This window comes from Myotis daubentonii, chromosome 3, assembly GCF_963259705.1.
Source record: "Myotis daubentonii chromosome 3, mMyoDau2.1, whole genome shotgun sequence".
NCBI classification, from domain to species: Eukaryota; Metazoa; Chordata; class Mammalia; order Chiroptera; family Vespertilionidae; genus Myotis; species Myotis daubentonii.
In genome coordinates, this window is record NC_081842.1 from 171,363,932 (window position 1) to 171,386,059 (window position 22,128).

Sequence of the window (22,128 nt, forward strand, 5' to 3'; positions counted from 1 at the left end):
GGCTGAGCTCTTTATTTCAGCAATTAGACTTTCCATTCCGAACCTCTTTATTGCAGGCTTCTTCACAACCACCTGTTCCTATCATTCTCTCTTCTCTTCCTGCCTGAGGACACTTATTATGCTTATTCTAAACTCTTGTTCTTTCTGTTGCATTTGTTGTATTTCCTATGGCACAAGTTGTTCTATTTGTTGCCTTCTCCCCTCCCCTATCCCCCCGGCCCCCCCAAACGTGTGCCCCTCCAATTTCTCCTTTGGGATCATGATTTATTTTTCTTGGATTGATCAACAGCCTTGACCTTCATCTTCCTGTAGGAGGAGGAGTGAAAGCTTAGCTGTAGCTCCTGCTCCTACAGGTAAGTGTAGGTAAGAAGGAGGAGCTTTTCAGGGTGGAGAGCTCGAGGTCAGAGGGCCTGTAGTGATGCCAACTGAGCTCTACCTGTCCACAGGTCCCCCTCAGGTGTCCCCGGCACCTCCAGAACTTACCTGTGCTTTTATGTCTGGCACTTCCCTTTATGGGGGAGTGGGGCTCTGATTCTCTTAACTGCCAGGCCCACAGGGTGGATGGCACCAGAAATCTCAGGAGCCAGCCAGCTCACAGGCGCTCTCTGCTCTCAACTCCTCTCCCCGGCTAGGTTCCAGGGCTCCTTAGAAGACACTCTGCTCTGATCTCAGGACTTCCCTGCCCTATAGTAGAAATGCCCGGGCGATGATCATCTCAGAACAACACAGGCAAGAAAAAGGAGTGCAACAGCCAGCGCTGCCTCAGCCCTTCCCTTCATCACTATTCCCCTTCGCACAGCCTCTGCCTCCCCTGGCACCCTCAGGGCTGGGCATGGTAGGTAGAGCCTGTAACCTGCATAATTCTACAAGCTGGAATTCCGCAGCTGTGGTTCCTTTATCTTCACTTGCCTTCGTATCTGACTTCCCATGCCAGGATTTTTTTTTTTAAGTGAAATGCATTCATTCGGTAAATATTTATTGAGCACCTATGGTTCACAAGACCCTTTGCCAGTGATGGGCTAACACAGCCAGAGCCTTTCTGACCACTGTTTTCTCTGGAATTAGCTAAAAAAATCAACTTGGCATTGCCCTGCCTCTGAGTCACTACACTTGCCAGGAACCAGCCTGGACGTCCTCCCGCTGAGGGCTGCCAGGGCTTGTTCTCTCCTTCAGATCTCGCCTCACACCTCACTTCCTCTCTGTGACCCTTCACACTATTCCTTTAGCCTCAATCATTCAACTTCCCATCCCCATTTCCACTGAGAGCTTCTGAATAGAGTTATAAAGTTCATGAGATATTTGGAAAGAGACAGGTGGCCTGGTTTTTCTGTCCAGCTCTGCCACTAATTGGATGATCTTGGCTTAGTTACTTCCCCTCCTGGGGCCTAAGTCTTTGACAGCTGTATGAGCCTGTTTATGACTCTACTGGCTTTTGATTCTTCCCAAAGTTTCAATAATTCTTGAGCACAAGGACTGGTGTGAAATATGTTTTACTTGTTGACTGTGGGTTTGGCACACATTCAATTTTCATGATAAATCAACAAAAATGTTCTAGTGCTTCTTGATATGCAATGCGATGGCAGGTGCCTTTGATAATAAAATTGTCCCTGCTTTTCTCAAAATCAACATAATTCTACCTATTGTGAGTAGTATGAACATATTCTGAACGAGAGGGACACACAAAATTATGGTATAATATTTCTACAGATTATTCAGAATATGTGTGAGACAAGAGCCATCAAGGATGGGATTATGTAATTTGCCAATCTGTCCTCTGGCCACTCTGAGATGCACAATTTTGCATTGAAGGGTCAGGTGTGGTCTTAGGAGTGGTAAAGACTCTTGAGAATCCAAGGTTTCCACCTTCTGAGACCTTCTTAGAGACAGCTCAGTTGTAGAGAACTGTTTCAGTGTCATTCCTTACCTTCTTGGCATGCTCATCCTTACTGAGCCTCATCCTTATTTAGCACCTGTCCATTCTGAGAGGAAGTAATGTTCCTTTAACTGCTTTTGTTACTGGGTTCCATCAACTTCCAGCTCCCCAGGGTCTTCCTTCCATCAATTATCCCCTTTATTTTCAACTCTTCCCTACCCCTGATTCTGTTTTTTTTTTTGGTTTGTTTGTTTGTTTTTGTTTTTTACTTATATGCTCATTCGGATCCCTCTTTAAAACAAACCCTCATGCCTGCACACCTGCATCCCTTCACCTGGCTAGTACCAAGTGGTCTCTCCATACCCTGTTCCCATGTTGCCTCCTCTCCAAGCCCCATACTTGGGTTTTCTCAGTTCCTAGAGCTACCTGTGCATACCACTAGCCTCACACTTATTATACTGTACTACAGTTTACTCGTTTATATGTCTGCCCTTCCACCTGAGTAAATATAACTGGAGGATCTTATTTTTTAACCTACTGCTGGAGTCCAGTTGACTTAGATAGTATATGCTCAATAAAGGACTACTGGATGAATAAAGTAGAAGCCAACTCTAAAATAAAGAATGTGTCATTTTGAGAAGTTGTTATCAAATCTAAATAAAGAGTCTGGAATGGGCCCAGAAAATTCATGAGGTTTATATCCCCAAGACTCCTCTGCAGTGAGGTCTGAAGAAGTGAGGTATTCTGACATACTGCATCTTAACAACAACAGGATATAAACAATGGTATGAGCTCTTCTCCCACAGAATTCACTTTAAAAAGTTACATATGTAGTCCTTATCGAAGAAAAAAATTAAAAAGTATAACAAGCAAAAGGGAAGAAAAATCACCTGCAATCCCATGATGCAATGATGATCTCTATAAACATTTCCATTATATCCCACTAAATGTTTTTAACTTGCGAAAAATGTATATTCATGTAAACACATATTTTAAATGACATTATCCCGTATACACTATTGGAAGCCTACCGTTGTACTTATTATGTGCATCTTTCCATGGCAATAAAAACATAGCTACAACATCACTTTAATGCTGGTATGAAATCAGTGCCAGTGAGAGTCAGGATATAGTAACCCAGTTCATTTTCTATTATTTTACATTTAGGTTATTTGTACTGTTTCACTATTTTTTTTCAACAAACATATTTTTGCCTATTTATTTTAAGCACTTACTATTTGCTGAGGATACATTTATAATGCTAAAATTTCTTACATTTGGCCAAATTGTTCTTTAGAAAGGTATGCCAGTGTACACACCCACTAGCAGGGTACAAGAATACTTTAATCATTCACCAGTGTGGATTATACTAATTTTTTACTCTTTGTCAGTCTGATTTGGTTTCTCATGGTTTTTTAAAATTTGCATCTCATTGATTAGCAATTAGACTGAACATATTTTCATATCATTATTACTCTTTTTATATTTATTATTTGAGTTGCTTGTTCATATCCCTGCTTTCTTATTTTAAAAGGTTGGATAGGCCCAGCTGGCATGGCTCAGTGGTTGAGCTTCGACCTATGAACCAGGAGATCACAGTTGGATTCCTGGTCAGGGCCTATGCCTGGGTTTCAGCTCGATCCCCAGTGTTGAGCATGCAGAAGGCAGCCAATCAATGATTCCCTCTCATCATTGATGTTTTTGTCTCTCTCTGCATCTCCCTTCCTTTCTGAAATCAATAAAAATACATTTTTTAAAAAAGTTAGACAGATAATCCTCTTTTTGTAAAAAATGTGATATATACTTTTCTTAAGTTTCTATTTATACATCTGAAACTAGTACAAAATAATATTGAAAGTAAATTGTAATTGAAATAAATAAATAATGTTTTTAAAATAGAAAAGAAAATCTGGCCAACTGTTAACATTTGTTAGATCTGAAATTGAGAACATGGTTTTATTATGTTACTCTGAAAAAAATTGCTACTCATATTTTTAAAGTTTTATTTTTGGTGTTTTCAACTTTTTAAATTTTACTATGCAGAAAGTTTAAGCTTTTTTCCCCATAGTTAATCCATCTCTTCCATCAGGTTTCTGCCTTAGGTACCTAATACACGTGAGCGAGATTACCAGAGGCCTATCAAATACCCCCCCCCCCCCCCCCCCCCCCCCCGGCCTTCATCTTCTTTAGCGAGGCAACACTGCTGCCTGAAAGACACTTCTGAGCCTCCTCTGAGCTGGGTGTGGCCTGGTGACCAATTAGAGTCAATGGCTGCAAGTATGTTGTGTGTGACTTGGGGCAAAGCTCCTCAAGGGAGAGGGGGTGTGCCTTCCTCTCTTCCATCTCTCCTGCTGCCTGGATGGAAATGGCTAGAACTCTGGGCAACCGTCTTGAAGTTCAGGAGTTCATCCATCTTGAGGACGAAAGCCAACTTGGCAGAAGGAACAGGAGGAGGAGGCTGGAGTCCTGATGACGTCACAAAGCTGCCACACCAGCCCTGGAGAAGGCTGGCTACTTCTGGCTTCTTTAATGTGTGAGAATAAATAAATCACTGTGCTCAGGCCTCTGCTAAGAGCAACCCTTTACTAAGAGCAATTCCTAACTCATATACCAATCCAAGGTTATCAATATTTGCTTGTATTTTCTTCTACTTATTTTTATTACTCTATTGTCTCTATATGTATAGATATGTGACTGAAAAGTTATATAACCCAGATTTAATAGTATACATAAAATAATCATGTTTTGGTAGAACCTTCTTCAATATGATGATTGCTAGACTCACATATAGATAAAATTGTTACATTGAATTTTAAGCAAGGATCTTATTAGAGTTTTATTCTATCAGGCATTTTTGGAAAAAGGCCCTGAGAAATAGCATTAGCATCCTTTTTATCCCCCCTCTTTTTCTTTCTTTTTTTACCTTTTTTTTTTACACTAATTATAGGTTTTATCCAAAGAAGTTAGTTTTCAGAGAATGCAACTATAAAATGTGTATAGCTAGTTGGGAGGTTTTCAATGTAGATCATTGGGATCACACCTAAATTTGTGGTATAAAGAACTATAACATAAATTTTTTTTTTACTATAGTTTCATTACAGCCAGAATTTCATTTTAATACGATTGGTTTTAAAATATGTTTTGACTATAGGTGTAAAATGTTTTCTTCTAGAATTTGACAGCCCATATTATTCTTGCTTCTGGAAAAATTAGCCAGATATTAGTGTTCAACTTAATGCAACTAATATTTCCTTAACTAACACTTATTAAGCACCTGCTATGTATTAGTCTCTGTGTTTAATCTTACAATGACCTGCAAAGTGGATGATGTAATCCCCACTTTAAAGACGGGGAAATTGAAGCCCAGAGTGTTAATTCACTTGTCCAAGGCCACTCCTAGTCTGAGTGAAAAAGCCAACCTTTGAAAGCTGTTGATTCAAAAGTCTAAATTCCAGGGCTACCCACACCAGGCCCTGAACTGAGCCTGAGGAAGATAAGAGGTGAGTAAGACATGGTTTCCCACAGGCAATATTAAAGAAAAGTTGGTACTTACCTGTCCCACACAGGTCTGTTATGTTAATACGAGTGGGCAGGGAACTGCCTTTTGAGTTAGCTGCAGACACAGCCACAGCCCAGTTCTCAGTTCTGGGAACGACCCAGGTCCAGGAGGTATGTTCTGTGATGTTCTGTAGTGTGGCTTTCTCCCCAGCCACCTCCAGCAAAGTCACCTGATAGTGGAGGATTTTTCCTCTTGCCTCTGATACACTCAGATTCTGCAACAAAACACATCCACTTACTGTGTAGGCTCGGACAAGGTCGTTGGATGCTCTATGGCTGGACCTCATGGTCCCCTGAAGCAGGTGGCTACATCTGAGTGAACTTTTTATTTATATCTTCTCAGCTCCTCAACTGCACACTTTATGCTGCTGCCCACCCCCACCATTTAGAGAAGAATATCACTTCACATTTTTTAAAGCTAATTCTTAACAGAACATTGATTTTTCTTGCTTGCTTCAAAATGAAACTTCCTACCAGTAGAAAACCCAATTGCATTCAATGGAACAAGAGCAGGATCTAAACTGGGAAGATCTGGATTTGAGTTCTAGCTCTACCGATCACCAGCTATGTGACTCAGGGCAAGACACTCAGCCCCTCTGAATCTCCATTTCTAACTTTCTCTCTCTCTCTCTCTCTCTCTCTCTCTCTCTACTTTTTAAATAGAAAGCACAATGCTGCTCATGAAATAAAAAACAAGATTTTCAAGAGCTAAACTAGTAAAATCCATTGGATGAATTGGATGAGCCGTCTGTGCTAGGAGATGAAGACACTCTTTTTAAGTGTGTACCCAACGAGTTTTTGGAACTGCAAAAATTCCAACTGAGATCACTTGGGAGCAATCCCAGAAAGTAAGCAGAAAGCTAATTATTTGTATTGTAGCCCTGTTTGGACAAGGACCATGAGAAACAGAAGCAATGAGAGCGGAGAGCTGCCAAGGTCAGCATTGGCAGTGCCCATCCATGCCTACTGCATGGAGAGGAAGGCTTAGCTCACCAGACGTAAGCATTACAGTTTTCTTGGCAAGGCTATTCCTCCCATGGGGTGCAGGGTGGCCTCAAGCTGCTGAAAGACACACCTTAAAATTGTCAAATGCCTCTTTCTCTGATTCTCCACTCCCTAAGCAATCTTCTAATAATTTGTAGTTTATCTGTCAGGAGAGACTTGGCTAGCATGAACATCTGGTTCAGTTAAAATTTGTGTTTTTCACTTTAAGTGAATAAATTGCCCTTCTGATTATAATTTGGTTTCCAAAATAATTAGCATACTGAGAAAGAATATTCCTATCTGCTGAGTCAAGCCTTCTCGTTTGCCCAACAGCTGAATTTTTCACTATAAATTAATCATGAACATGCAGCTTTTTATTATATTTTAGTCTCTGAGAGCGTGGTTAATGCAGGTCCTGTCCTAGGTGCCTCTCTGGATCCACAAGGCCTGAGACTGGGTCTTAAACCATGGTCTGTGCACCAGGTAAATACCATGTTGCTGAGGGCTCGTTGGGGTGCACGTCCAGCCTCTCCCTAGAAGACATCTTTGTGTTTGGGCAAGAACCAAGAAAATGTCCATCATCCCAAATGTCCGCCACAGCTGTTCCCATAGGCCTGTTGTGTAAATTAAAATAAGTGAGTGCTTTAGAAATTATGGTGTTCTAAACTTATTCATAAACATACCCTTTGTCATAAGAGAAAGAAAGAGAGTAAAGAAACAGGGTAAATTAAGGCAAAAGCTGGCTAGGGAAGACCATTCCCTCAGTATCTCTCATCCTGTCCTTCACTATCTGTTTGCTCTGAGGTTCAGAGGCATGATTATTCCCCGACCCTGCAGCACCCCCATAGTTAGCCACGTTCACCATGCTCTCCGTTCCTGCCACGGGCACAGAGGCTTCAGTCCCACCCTGACAACTAAGCAAACAGAGCCTTAATTGGAAAAACACCTTGCAAACCAGCCTTTATCGTCTCTCTCATTGTCCTGCACAGACACCTCAGCACTCTCATTCAGAGTGCTATGGTAGAATGCTGAAAGACGGGGGGAAATATCAAGTCATCTTGGATCTACTGAACTTGCCCAGTGATCGCTGGGAAAATCTAGCTGATCACAGTGACCCAGTGACCAGAGGTGTGAGTCTGGAAAAGGAGTGACAGTTCCCAGAGGGCAGTAAAGGGCCTGGACCATACTTGGCATTTTTCTTCCATACCCCATATCTTAGAGTGGAAAAGATCAGTGAGGAGGTGAGGGCGGGGTTGAGGTAGTTAGACAAACAAATATGTATTTCGTGAGTCGTGCTTTTATAAAATGTGAAGCTCAAGTTTGGGGATAAGGGTTAATCTCTCTCAGGTAACTGGCTTCCTTAACCAAATTAAAAACCGAGCCTAACTTGTCTGACAGGGTCTTGGAAACAAAAAATTCAGTGAGCCAATGGGAAAACAAGTATTTATCCAGCTGGGCTAGCAGCAGCTTAAAACAGGATAATTAGTTGAGGTTTTTTTAATAGCAACGTAAAATTTGCAAAAAATATATGTCGCCCATCACCCTTAAATCACACGTGGCCCCGATGGAATGGAATATCGTCACAGAACAACAGAACAGGAAGGGATTCCCACAGATTCACATTTAATTCAACATTTCCTTTTGTCAATGGGAAGCTAAGCCCCAGGGCGAGGGAGTGGCTTACTCAAGGCCACTCAAGGGATCAATGGAGGAGGAGAGTGTGGAATCCAGGGCTCCCGGCTTCTAGACTAGTGACCCGTCTACTCTGACGTCTGCTCCACACGGGTGAGTCTGAGTGATGCACTGTAAGTATGGCCACCATGTGTCAGAGCTGGAATCCCCAGCCACCCTTCTGCCCCAAAGTTGCAAAGCAGCGTCTCTAACTGTGAGGACGTGGAGCATCGGCACTGGAATGAGGTCAGCAATTTGGGGGAGGTGGGGATCCAGAATTCTTTTTCCCCCAGAGACAATGGCCCTGAGTCACAAGGGGACCAGCTGTGAACCCAGAAGAACTACTACCCGAGGAGCCAGCTGGGTCTTTCCAGATGAACTTCTTTTTATTTCAGTATTAGTTTGTTTGGGTGGGTGATAAGGGAGAAACTATCATTTATTGGGCCATACCATGAGGCAAGAGCTTACATCTGTTGTTGCATTTAGTTCCTATGAGGGTGCTGAAGCTCCGAACGGTTAAGAAACGGACTCCCCACAGAAAAGTAGTCCCCACAGACACGTGAGAGTTTAGTGCGCCCCCTGGTGGCTGTGGGGGAGGAAGGGATGTCTGGACCATTCCTGGCATCCCGGACAGTGTCTGGAAGACCTGGTACTTCTCGCACCTTTCTGGGCAGCGCCGAAGCTGGTCTCACTTCAGTGTTCCCATTGCCACTCTCCTACTGGTAAGAGTAAGCGAACAAAGGAAACGCTGTCCTAGTGCCCCTCGCCTGCAGCTTCTTCCTGCTCTGTCCAGTGGGAAATGCTGTAACTAGTAAACTTAGCCTTCTTGACTGTGAGAAGCAGAGTGAACAGCCCCCTCATAAACCTATTCTGAGAGTTCTGCTGCCTGAAAAGGCTTTCAGCATCAAAAACGGCTCGATGAACATAACCCATGAGAGGACAAAACCTAACACGTGTCCAAATTCAGGGCCCTTATTTTTTGTTTTGTTTTAAAGTACATTAGAGGAGGGGTGTTTCTCTGAATTGATAAGTTGTTTCTCCTTAGGACTTAAAAATAAAAACTTCTGGGAAGACTTTTTTGTTTGCTTTGGGCAGACCCTTTGCCTTCTTGCCCCACCACATAGCAGCTATGTGGCCTTGGACAAGTTATTTTACTTCCCTGAGGCTCAATTTTCTCCTCTGTAAAATGAGGATAATTCTGTGGACAGCATAGGAGTTTTGGAGGATTCGATGGGCTAAAGGAAGTAAATTGTTTCAAAAAGTGCTTGGCACATGGCAGGTGTCAAGATACTGGGTGAGTTCCCTTCTCTCACCTACTCTAATATAAAAATCATCATAATTGGCACTTTCCCCATCATAGTCATATGACTCTTCTGTCAATTTATGGAGAGACAAGCCATCTTGACTTGGCTTATACCAGAGCTCTATAAAGGAAGTCTCACCAATGTCACACAGTTGATTACAAAGAACATATAAGAGAGGAAGGGAGAACGAGAGAGAGAGGATGAGAGAGAATCATTGATTGGCTGCCTCCTACGAGGGATCAAGCCCACAACCCAGGCATGTGCCTGACCAGAACTGAACCTGGAACCCTTCAGTCCACAGGCTGGTGCTCTATCCACTGAGCCAAACTGGCCAGGGCTATCTACTTTACTCTTGGGGAAAATAAGGCACAGAGAGGTTAAGCACCTTGCTCAAGAACACAGCCATTAAGTGGTAAAGCTGGAACTTGAAGTCAGGTAGTATAGCTCTAGCTAGAAGATGAACTTTTTTTTTTTTTTTTAGATTTTTTAAATTGATTTTTTTTTTTTCCAGAGAAGGGAGAGAGAGGGAGAGAAACATCAATCATCTGCCTCTTGCACGCCCCCTACCAGGGATCAAGCCTGCACCTCGGCATGTGCTCTGACCTGGAGTCAAATGGGCAGCCTTTTGGTGCACAGGACGGCACCCAACCACTGAGCATACTGGCCGGGCGAGAGGATGAGCTCTTCTCCGCTGTGGTGCCAGCTGGCACTTGGCAGACACTGCCCAGGTGTTGTGCTACACTGAACCGATTTAATTCCAGTCACAGCTCACGGTAGCTACCCCACATAATTTCTATCCTGTTTTGCAGCTAGAAAAACAGCAAAATAATGAGAACTTTCATAAGAGTGGAACTTTAACTCCCCTTTCCACCTGGGTTTTCTATTTTCTGTTCATTCTCTGCTACCTACTCTCTTATTTTTGTCATTGACGCCATTCTGCCACCCAACGAGAAATCCCTGTTTTACAGCTGGTACCATATGTGTGATTAGAAAGCCAGGGAAAGCGACCGGGTTGGCCTTGGCTAGGATTCTGGCAGAAAAAGGAGGAATATGTGTAACGTTGGGGGCCAGTGCTGTACATTCACCCCTGACAACACGGTCAGGCGGACCATCCCTGAGGCCCTACGGCAGTGGTCGGCAAACTGCGGCTCGCGAGCCACATGCGGCTCTTTGGCCCCTGGAGTGTGGCTCTTCCTAAGCCTTAGGAGTACCCTAATTAAGTTAATAACAATGTACCTACCTACATAGTTTAAGTTTAAAAACTTGGGCTCTCAAAAGAAATTTCAATCGTTGCACTGTTGATATTTGGCTCTGTTGGCTGATGAGTTTGCCGACCGCTGCCAAGGCCATGGCAGCTTTAGTGACGAGTGAGCTGGAACCTGGGATCGAAGCTCCCTTCTCCGACCCACCAGAGCGATGGTTTGGACAGTGGAAGGGAGCCATGGTGTCCACATTCACCCCTTCGATTAGGAGCTACACTGATGGGATGCGACGTCCTCCCAAGTGTTATCCAAAGGCTAACCGAAACCCCATGGACCAAACAGCAAATTAGTCTCCTCCTGGAGCAGGAAGGCCAGTGAATGTCAGCGAGTGTGAAGAAAAGAGTTTAAATAAAGAAAAGGGGGGAACTGTGAGAATAACCAAGTCATCTTTTCTGTCAAAGAACAGTTCAGGCAGCCTCCATTGTGGCCTCACGGCTTGCAGTCAGGATTAAAAAGGGAGCGACTGCCTGCTCAGTGTGCGTGTGCTCCCAGACCATGTGCATGTGCACCCTCCTGCAGGAGTAAATGGATTTGCATTGAAAAAGAAAAAAAAGAAAAAAGAAAGCAACCTATTCTTTCTGAAACAGTCTTCTGAAATGCTGTGCCAGCCTGCGATGGGGCAGGTTTGGGGAAAGGAAAGAGATAGAATTGAATATTGTGACAAATTACTGAAATCCTCCCATCTGGTGCCTTTTGTATTTAAGTATTGATTCGGAGATTGCACACATCCTATAATTACATAAGCCCTCGGGCTCCTGGCGGCCAGTCTTCTCTGGGGATTTACAACAGGCCTTTGTCCTACATCAAGAAATCGGGTTACAGCCCAACCGGCGTGGCTCAGGGGTTGAGCAGCGACCTATGAACCAGGAGGTCATGGTTCAATTCCTGGTCAGGGCACATGCCCGAATTGTGGGCTTGGTCCCCAGGAGGGGGCGTGCAAGAGGCAGCCCATTAATGATTCTCTCTCATCATTGATGTTTTTATCTCTCTCTATCTCTCTGAAATCAATAAAAATATATTTAAATAAATAAATAAATAAGGTTACAAATAATACAGTCTACTCTCACTGAATCTCTTTCCTAGGAGGGGACCAAAAAATCCATCCCTTCAATGCAATGTGATACAGGTTGGGATATTCTTCACATGATACTGAGAGACACAAGGGGAAATAGACAAAGCGAGTGCACTGAGGAAGCTGCCGCTGGTCCCCAGTCTCTGAGGCTGGCGTCTGGGGCTCCTTGTTCTCTCCCCTCCTGTGGTTTGAGGGCAGCTGCTTATTGAAATGAATTGCTTCATTTAACAAATGAATAAAAAACACCAAATATTTTCCCACGTTTGTAACCAGGAGTCTCTCTCACTCTCTTCTGTGTTGCTTATCAAAGCCCTCGAGCTGGCCCTTGCCGGGTAGCGCATTTGGTTAGAGCCTCGTACTGAGGCCAAAGTTGCGAGTTCAATCCTGGGTCAGGACACATACAGGAAACAACCAAAGAGTGCATAAATGAGCGGAACAACAACATCTCTCTCCCCCGACTCCCCTCAAATCAATTTTTAAAAAAGAGCCCCCTAGCTGCACTGTCCATTACAGGAGGGCGCCCTTTGCTGCAGGAAATCATGGAGCCCTGGCAGTGTGGCCAGCCTGCATGGGAGGTGCTGCTGCTGTCTGGGGGAGGCGAACCCTCAGCCACTGGACTGGACTGATGCTTAGTAGACACACCAGTTTTCAAAGACTTCGTAGGGGAAAAAGTAAAATAGCTCATTAATAACTTAAAAATATCGATTACATAATGAAATGAAACTATTCCAGATATATTTGAGTTAAATATCTTTTTAAATTAATTCTACTTGTATCTTTTTCTTTTAAAAAATCTGGCTATGAGAAAAAATTTAATGACCTGTGATTGGCTCGCATTTGTGGCCTGCTTTATATTTCCATGGTTGGCCCTTCACTGAAGTGATGCATCATTTCTACGCTGAATCCATGGTCCCCGGAGGGTCTCCTGACAAATGTGCTTCCTCTTGTCCTGGCTCTCCCGTTCTTCCAGGCATTATGTTCTGAGAGGTCTGCTCTGACTCCTTCTCCATTCCCCTGCTCTCCTGTGTGAGCCCAACCATCACGCCGCCAGCTGAACCCTGAACTCCTCCTAACTGCCTGAGTGCATCATCATCCCCACTCCTCCGCCTGTCCTCCTGCTGGACTGTGAGGCCAAGCACATGAGGACTGGATTGATCTTGTTCACTTCCATATCCCTGGCATGAAGAACATGTAGTGTCCAGTACCAACGACTGGCTTTCATATATTTGTTTGAATGAATTAATGGAATGAATTCAACTTCATATACACACAGATATTTTTCTTCCAGACTCATGGCCTCATAATTTCAGAAAGTTTTTAATTTGTTATGATCAAGACAGTGAGAGGTCTCTGAAGAAAGTAACAGAGGAAACTACAAAGGTTAATGTGGCTTTGTCCATCATCTTTTCATACGTTACCTATCTGTATCTCTATACCCCTATCTCTTATCTATATCTACACATGTATCTATATCTGTATCTACATATGTATCTGTCTATATCTATATCCATATCCATAACCATCTGCACATCCACATCCATATCCATATCCATATCTATATCTATATTAAAGGTGATTTATAGGTTCATGTTGACCAATGTCACTCCAATTTAATAATTTTTTAAAAAGGTGAATTTTCTTCTTAAAGGATACATGTTGTATTAACTTGGAGAACAGTGTATTGGACTCACAGACTGAAATGCTTAATCTAAGCAAAGGAAACAGTATGAAACTTTGCACAGAGAATGACAGAGGGAATCGGAGGGACAGGATTGCTAAGAGCCTCCTGTGAAGGCCTCTCACACAAAACAGGTTGCTTATGACAGAGAAACAGTTTCTAAATGTTACTGCATTTGTTTTAACAATACCTGGTATTTTTATTGCATTCCATGGATTAGGTGGTACTTTTTGGCTTCAACAGAGAAAATACTTTTTCTCTTAAAAATAACTATGGCAAAAAATAGTGCAGGATATTTTTGAAGAAATGTGGTTTTCAGGAGAAACCAAGGGCTGGGAAAATAAGTAATTATGTGGGAACCAGAACAACAAAGCAAAGGTCTCCTTCACTCTCACACACACACTCACATTCACACAGACATAGATGAAATTCACACACATTCACACCCACACTCAGACCCACATGCACCCCTTCCACACGCTCACACTTATTCACTGCTATGGTCTGAATGTTTGTGTGTCCCCAAAATTGGGATCCTAATGCCAAGGTGACAGTGTCAGGAGGTGGGGCCTCTGGGAGGGTGATTATGTCATGAAGATAGAGCCCTCATGAATAGGATTAATGATTTTATCAAAGAGACCCCACAGAGGTCCCTAGCCCCTTCTACCTTGTGGGGACACAACAGAAAATCTGCAACCCAGAGGACACCCTTCACCGACCATGCTAGCACCCAGACCTTGGACGTCCAGACTCCAGAACTTCGAGAAATAGATTTATGTTGTTATAAGTCATCCAGTCTATGGTATTTTGTTACAACAGCTTAAATGGACTAAGTCCTTCACATACATGCACTTACACACATATTCATATAGACATACCCACGCCTACATCCCCACTCATATCCTTCACACGTATGAAAGACTCACACGCACTCATACACACATTCACACATACCCTTTGTACTCACACACGTATATAACACACATGCACCCACATCACTCACATACACACCCACCTCTACTCACACTCACATACATTCACACCCACACTCACAGGGACTATGCCCATTCAACACCTGGCTGTTCTCTAATGTAAACATCCTGCAAAAATGAAAGGTCACCTCACATTTCCCCAACTGCAAGAGAAACGTGCTCTCACTGTGTTCACAGACCAATGGGGTTTTACTTGGGGCTTCCTTTGGTTCCAACACCCGAAAACCCCCGCTGCCGTGGCGGGGTGTCCCCTCATTGGGTTTCCCAGTATTAATCACAGTTAAAAAAACCAACCCACCGCCTGCATGTCTGTGCTTCCTTTCCTCAGTGAAGTCTAATTTGGGCCCCACCACAAAGCACCTGGTCTGGCTGCAGCGTTCCTTTCTCGTCTGAGTCCCCTGTGTTGCGACACCACCCGGTCAATTCCCAAGCCTGCCTGAGGGCGCATGAGGAGTCCCCGGTGGGACGAGTGGGACAGGAGTGGTCCAGACAGAAGGGGCAGTGGTTTCCGCCCGGGAAAGGCTCCCTGGAACAAGCACCATAGGCCCTCTCATTGGAAATCATTTCACCTCCCTAGAGCTGTTCCCGCATTCCCCCCCAGTTTTTTGTTTGTTTGGTTTGTGTGTGTGTGTGTGGGGGGGGGGGTGCGAGGTGTGTGTGTGTGTGTGTGTGTGTGTGTGTGTGTGTGTGTGTTTATCCTTACCCGAAGATATTTTTCCATTGATTTTAGAGAGAGTGGAAGAGAGAGGGAAAGACAGAGAAATACTGATGTCTGAGAAACAGGGCCCAGGCCAAGGAAGAGCCTGCAACCGAGGTATGAGCCCTTGACCAGAATCGAACCCGGGACCCTTCCGTCTGTAGGCCGACGCTCTATCCACTGAGCCAAACTGGCCACGGCTATTCCCACATTTGTAAAATGGGTGGTGGGACTGCATGCTGGCTAAATTCCCTTTGACGCCAGAGCCTGTGACTCGGCGGTTCTGTGGTCCAAAGCAGGCCTGCTCACTTTCGTGACTCTGGCCAGTGTTTGATTCCCGCCCTCAGATGAGTGGTCTATTTGGGGCCCTGGAAGCTGCCCAGGACTTGGCACAAAAGGGCTTAGCCCGGGAATGGCCCTACAAGACTGAGGACTAGACCCAACTTTCCAAAGAGCCTCTCAGACTGCATGGTCACTGAAGGCTTTGTGGGTGCACTGTCACTACCACAGTCAAGTTACAGAAGCTTCCAGTGTTTGCATTTTTGATTTCTTATTCCAGCCAGTTCCAGTCCAAGCACCTACAATTCTGGCCCCACCTACAGGAAGATTTTCTGACAATAGAAAATGCCTATCCTGGCATGGACTGCAGAGTGGAATGCTCCCTGTCTCAGGAGGTCCCAGCAGAGACATCTGTCTGTCCCGGCTAACACGGGAGCAATGTCCATGACAGGAAGGGTGGACTGGGAGAGGATTAAAGTCCCTTTGAATTCCAAAGCCTCATTTTATAACCTCTACTTTGTGAGGATTAGGGGCAAGATCAGAACGAGAAGCAGAGAAGAATTTGCATACGTATGTTGAAGACCTTTTGGGAGGAGAAATCTTTATGGGAAGAGGAATTTTGGGTTTAACCAGTCATTTACTTGTGAAAATGAAAACCACGAGCCAAGAATTGAGCTGGGTTCTCCTATCATAGGCACAGATATGGCTGCTCTAAATGTCTTGCTTTGAGAATTGTCTTGCTAGTACAAAAAGGCTTTATTTTAAAATGAATTTTAAGCTTTGGTTTTAGTTTCAAAGTTAAGAGCTTGATTATGGCTCACCATGCTATTTATAGTTGTCCCCTCTTCTACCAGACATTGTGTGTGTGTGTGTGTGTGTGTGTGTGTGTGTGTGTGTGTGTGTGAGAGATAGAGGACAGAAAAGAGGGATAAAGAGCTTATTGATTGCCTGGCTCATTCCTTAAATCTGAAGAAGATTGCAGCTATCCAGATCGATCATGCTAACTCCATCAGGGGACCTTTTATTCCTTACTCTCACCCTTTCTGGTTTTGTGCTCACCAGCTTCATAATTCCAAAACTGTTTATTTACCCTTATCTGGGGGAGGTTTGGGGAAAAAAGGAAGAGTACAGTCCACCTGAACACCTCTTATTATGAGTGTGCTAATTAGTAGCTCAATTCAAAGAGCATTTTCTTTCAACAAAGAAAAAGTCAGGATGTAGCAGAAAGCGTTCTGGATCAGGTTTTAATCCAAGCTCTGCACTCAGTAGCTGGGTGACTTTAGGAAGGACTTCCTCTCTCTGACCCCCCGTTTTTATATTTGTGAAGTGGGGATGCCTAGCACCCACCTCACAGGGTTTGGGTAAGGACTACATGGAGTGCCAGCGCCAGCTTTCAGCACCCTGAGGAACTTTGACATCTGTATAACATTAGCCACATGTCTTCCGGAAGGTTACCCTACGTCCTGCTGTTCTACTACTATTCCTGAGGAAGAGCTGCTTTCCCTCCCCAATCCTATTATTTTCTGCTATTATTTGTGTTCCTGAGGTAGGGCAGCTTTCCCTCTCCCTTTTCAATGACTATAGAAAATATAGTCCTAAATATCCACATCCACAGATTTCCAGCTTTAATTTCCCCAAAAGTGCATAAGTCTGGTGGCCTGGTCACTGCTGGGCACACTGTATGTAGGAGAGAAGGGTGATAGAGGGGGCAAGAGCCAGAAGAGATGATGTAGTGGGGTCCGAGGGTGGGCATGCATAGGGGTGGAAGGGACCTTGATGAGGAAAAGATGAAGAAGTGGATGAGGAAAAGATGAGATTGTGTGGAGTCAGAGCTCCCACCCTTATCTGGCAGAAGTAAATGACACTGAGTTGAGTATCATGAAGATGTGGTTGAGATAATGAGCACCAACAAAGTCTCTGAAGCCTCATTGTGTGAAAAAGGGCCTTTTCCCATCCTGAAGCATACTGTTCAAATATAGAATCCTCTTTATATGTTATTTATAGCTCAATAAGAACAAAATAAAACAAAAAAACACAAATAGGCAATTCCCTTGAATTTTAAGTTGACATTGAAAACTTACCTTCCAGAAAAGAGAAATCTGTTGTCTCCTGTAGTCAGTGTTCTGTCTGATGTACCAGACATCTAATGTCCCTGTAGGCTCTGATTTGAAAGGGAAAGAACATATTTTCATATATATAAATGTACATACATTACAAAACCTTTAAAAGTCAATGGGTTATTTTATAAATGATTCTGGGAGAGTAGGATTATAAGATACTTTCAATTTTCTTGTGCCCCAGTATTTTTCTTCTTCTTTTGTTAAACAATGAGCATGTATATCTTTGGCCATAGAAAGCTCACAATTACCTTAAAAAATAAAATAAAATAAAATAAAATAATGCAAAAGAAATTAGATTCCTAACTTACTCTTAAAACATATATTAATAAAATAACTCAAAACATGTGTGGTTATTTCTTTTTTATTGGAATGCATAAGGAATTATCATCCAAAAAACAAAGACAGAAATTGTAACGAACACATTTTTTAACCGTGTAAAAGTACAAAATACAAATAATAAATTTTGTGTTAATCTCCATTCCTGACCTAATGCTGTAGTATAATTAATTGGTTTTATGACTATTAGACAATGATCTACTTGAAAGGAAGGCCTATCTCATGTATCTTAATATTTCTCCTACCTAGCACCATACTTAGAATGTAGTAGGCTCTCAATGACTCTTTGTTACATGATGAATGAACAAAGCAGGCAATATTATCTACTTGATGCTAAAACACAGGCTGAACTGATAGAAGAAATATCCACCAATCTATAAGACAATGGTCAAATATGACCTAATTTAATATGAGAAAGTTAATCAAAAATGCTTGAAAAGAAACGAAATAATCAACTCCTGTGTATTAGAGAGGGTGTGTGTGTGTGTGTGTGTGTGTGTGTGTGTGTGTGTGTGTGTGTGTGTAAGTGGACCAACCTCACTTGTTTAACAGTGACACTTAGAGTGTACCTGAGGTGAGGCTACAATAGGGTTCCTTCTGGAGTAGCAGGTTCCTTTTAACCAGATGGAAATTTCCAGAAAATTAAGTTCCATCTGGATAACAGAAGACAAGCAGCCAGGAAGAGAAGAGAAAGAGAAAGGAAGGGAGCACAGGCACCGGCACATACTAGGGGCAGATCCTGGGTGGGCCCACCCACAGTTAGATCTCATGTCCTCCTCACCACCGCAAAGTGGGTAGCTTCAGGGCTGCGGTTAAAGTGTTAGCTCCAGAGCCAGACCATCTACAGGCAAATCCCAGCTCTGTGACCTTGAACAAATGTTAACTATGTCCTTAAGCCAGCTCCTCATCTGTCAAGTGAGGATCACAATTCTGCACGCCACATGGGCTGTTGGAGAATTTAAATGCACAGAGGAGTGCTGATACATGGTAAACACTCATAAAACTTAGCTGATGTTTTTGTCTTCATTTGAAAACTAAAGTGCTGAGAGGTAAAGGAGTTGTTCAAGGTCCCAGAACTAATCAGCAGAGAAGCCGGGCTTTGAACACAGGTCTGTTTTATTTCAGAGCCTGTGATCGTCACTCTGCACCATGCAGTGGCCTGGTTCTGAGAAGGCTGATGATTTCTCTCCAACACTTCCATTCCCCAGTAGGTGTGCCTCTTTCATGTTTTATTCTCTTCCTTTGTCACTTCCTCTTCCTGCCTCTCTTGCCCTCTTTTCTTTCTGGTTTTTTTTTCTTCTAAACATTCACTTCTTTTACTTTCCCCCTCTTTCCACCAGTGAGGACTTAGCAGTAAGAAATACATGCATAAGCCCTGACTGGTTTGGCTCAGTGGATCAGTGGATAGAGCGTCGGCCTGTGGACTGAAGGGTCCCGGGTTCGATTCCGGTCAAGGGCATGTACCTTGGTTGTGGGCACATCCCCAGTAGGGAGTGTGTAGGAGGCAGCTGATCAATGTCTCTCTCTCATCGATGTTTCTAACTCTCTATTCCTTTCCCTTACTCTCTGTAAAAAATCAATAAAATATATTTTTAAAAAAGAGAAATATATGCATAAGACATCCTGAAACTCTCAATGCTTTAGGGTTATAAAGAATAACCCAGGAATCAAGCCAGGACTTTTATTCCTGCTAGCCCAGATGCACAAAGAGAAAAATGAACAGGCAACAGAAGAAAAGAGAACCTGACATGTATTAAATTACTATGTGTCAGGTAATATTTGGACACTTTATATACATTATCTCACTGAATCCTACACATTGCAGGGGGTGCCTGTGATTATTCATATTTTACAACTGACAAAGGTTAAATGATTTACGAAAGACATAGAGCTGGTGAATGACAAAATTGAGAGCTGAGCCTAGGTCCTCAAAGACCCTGCTCTTCCATTACAGCTCATTATGTGGAGCAAAGATAGAAACACTTCACAAATCAGGTAATCTGGACATTGACACATAATCAGGATATGGTCACTTGGGTGTGCTCAGTTGCAAAGCCAACTGACTTGTACCGAAGCACTAAATGTCTTCAGTTAATTACATATTGGTAAGAAATTTAAAGGAAAACTCATTGCCTCATTAAAGATCTACAACCTTCCATATTATTACAGAGCCAAAACCCAAATTCTAGAATCATAGTCTCTTCAAAGGAGAAATTGCAAGTGAAACTGAAATTTTAATGGTGGCCACCTGCAGTGTAAGTCACTATGGGAGAGAAATCATTAGTTGAATCTATATGAATTTCAAAGTGTAGAATTTCATGGCCAAGGGTGTCAAACCACTACTGTTTAATGCAATGTAAGGGCTAATATTAAAGAGAATCTCTGATAGTCAACTTTCACAAAATCACTTAAAATTCTAACCACAGTGTCATCTAGCAAAAGACATATTAAAGATATTATAGGCAGGTGGGAAGAGGAAAGTCAAAGGCCCACATATCAAAGTGATTTCAAAACAAATGGGTACAGCCCTGGCTGGTTTGGCTCAGTGGATAGAGTGTCGACCTGTGGACTGAAGGGTCCCGAGTTTGATTGCCGGTCAGGGTACCTGCCCAGGTTGCAGGCTTGATCCCCAGTGGGGGGTGTGCAGGAGGCAGCCAATCAATGATTCTCTCTCATTTTTGATGTTTCTAGCTCTCTCTCCCTCTTCCTTCCTCTTTGAAATCAATCAATCAATCAATCAATAAACAAATGATTGTTAACAATTATTAGATTAATCTTTAAAAAAAAACCCAAATGGGTACAAATGATTAATATACAAATATTGTGAAATGGAAGTCAGCTTTCCTGAGATAAAACTAGCTCCAATATAAAGGGGGAAATAGTAGGGTTAACTAGAGTCACCAATATGAAATAAAAAGAAAGATCCTAAATTAAGCAGGAGATTGGCCTAAATGACTTAAATGACCTCAAGGATTCTTTCAACTCTTAAATCCCAGGATTCCAGGGTTCTATGAAACTGTATGTGTGGCAACCAAATCAGAGCCAAGCCATTGTTTCTGTCAGCTCAGCATCTATATCTGAAACCAAGGTAGTGCAGGGCTGGGGACAATAGCAACTGAATCGGGTGGAAAGCAGTTCCACCACAGAGGTTTTAGCAAGCAGTGAAGAGAAGAATCAAGAACAGTGAAAATAGAGAATTTGACAAACAGTAAATATATAAAAGACATATCTCAACTTTTAGGTAGTGGACTAAGTGAAATGCACACAATTTTTTTGATCCAAGTCATGCTGTAAGCAGGGCAAGAGAGATAAGTCATTCACTGCCTTGGTTTCATGATGTCCACTCGTTAGGCTGTGCTACATTTATCTCATTTATCTAAAATTTAGTTTCAAACAATTCAATTCAAATAGAACTTACAAGTGCCTACTTGATTAAACAAATTCTCAGTGATAGGTTCTTGCCTTCAGATGTTATCATCTGCTGTGCCTGCATTCACTTCTTCCAGGGTACATGTTGGGCTTAAAGGAGACCAAAAGAAGACAAAAGGGTAGGGACTGGCATTGGATCTCAAACAAAACATTTTCTTTCTAATGAAAATGTTTGCACGTAAGTCCTTTAGGAACAGTGATGGCAAACCTAGGACACGCGTGTCAGAGGTGACACGCAAACTCATTTCTTTGGTTGATTTTTCTTTGTTAAATGGCATTTAAATATATAAAATAAATATCAAAGATATGTCTTTGTTTTACTATGGTTGCAAGTATCAAAAAATTTCTATATGTGACACGGCACCAGAGTTAAGTTAAGGTTTTTCAAAATGCTGACACTCCGAGCTCAAAAGGTTCGCCATTACTGCTTTAGATGGTAAAAAGCCATTCATTCTCATTTCCTCAAGTTTTAAGCAAGAAGGCACAAGTATGAAACTTTCAAGTTTAGCTAGTTTAGGACTCAGCAAACTATGGCCCATGGACCAAATCTGGCACATTCCCTGTTTTGTTCAGCCTGTGAACTAATAATAATGGTTTTTATATTTTTAAATGGTTGAAAACAAATTTTAAAAAATCATTTTCAGGGAGAAACCAAGGTGGCGGCATAGGTAAACACCGGAAATTGCTGCCTCCCACAAAAAATTCAAAAATACAACTAAAAGACAAAATGGACATCATCCAGAACCACAGGGAGGCTGGCTGAGTGGAAATTCTACAACTAGAAGGAAAGAGAAAAGCACACTGAGACTCAGAGGAGATGTGGAAGTGCAGAGGTGCGGAGGCGCATGCGGCAAGGGCTGGCAACTGAGGACG

At 42.8% G+C, this 22,128-nt stretch overlaps 1 protein-coding gene across 1 annotated transcript in view; it reads right to left on the reverse strand.

The window, feature by feature from the left end:
- The window catches only part of IL12RB2 (interleukin 12 receptor subunit beta 2), a 64,582-nt gene that overhangs the window by 26,008 nt on the left and 16,446 nt on the right, over window positions 1-22,128 (reverse strand). Inside the window, exons 8-9 of the mRNA XM_059689241.1 lie at window positions 17,452-17,531; window positions 5,427-5,646 (exon numbers count right to left, since the gene is read on the reverse strand). Coding sequence (XP_059545224.1) covers window positions 5,427-5,646; window positions 17,452-17,531 — 300 coding nt within the window. The remainder of the gene's footprint in view (window positions 1-5,426; window positions 5,647-17,451; window positions 17,532-22,128) is intronic.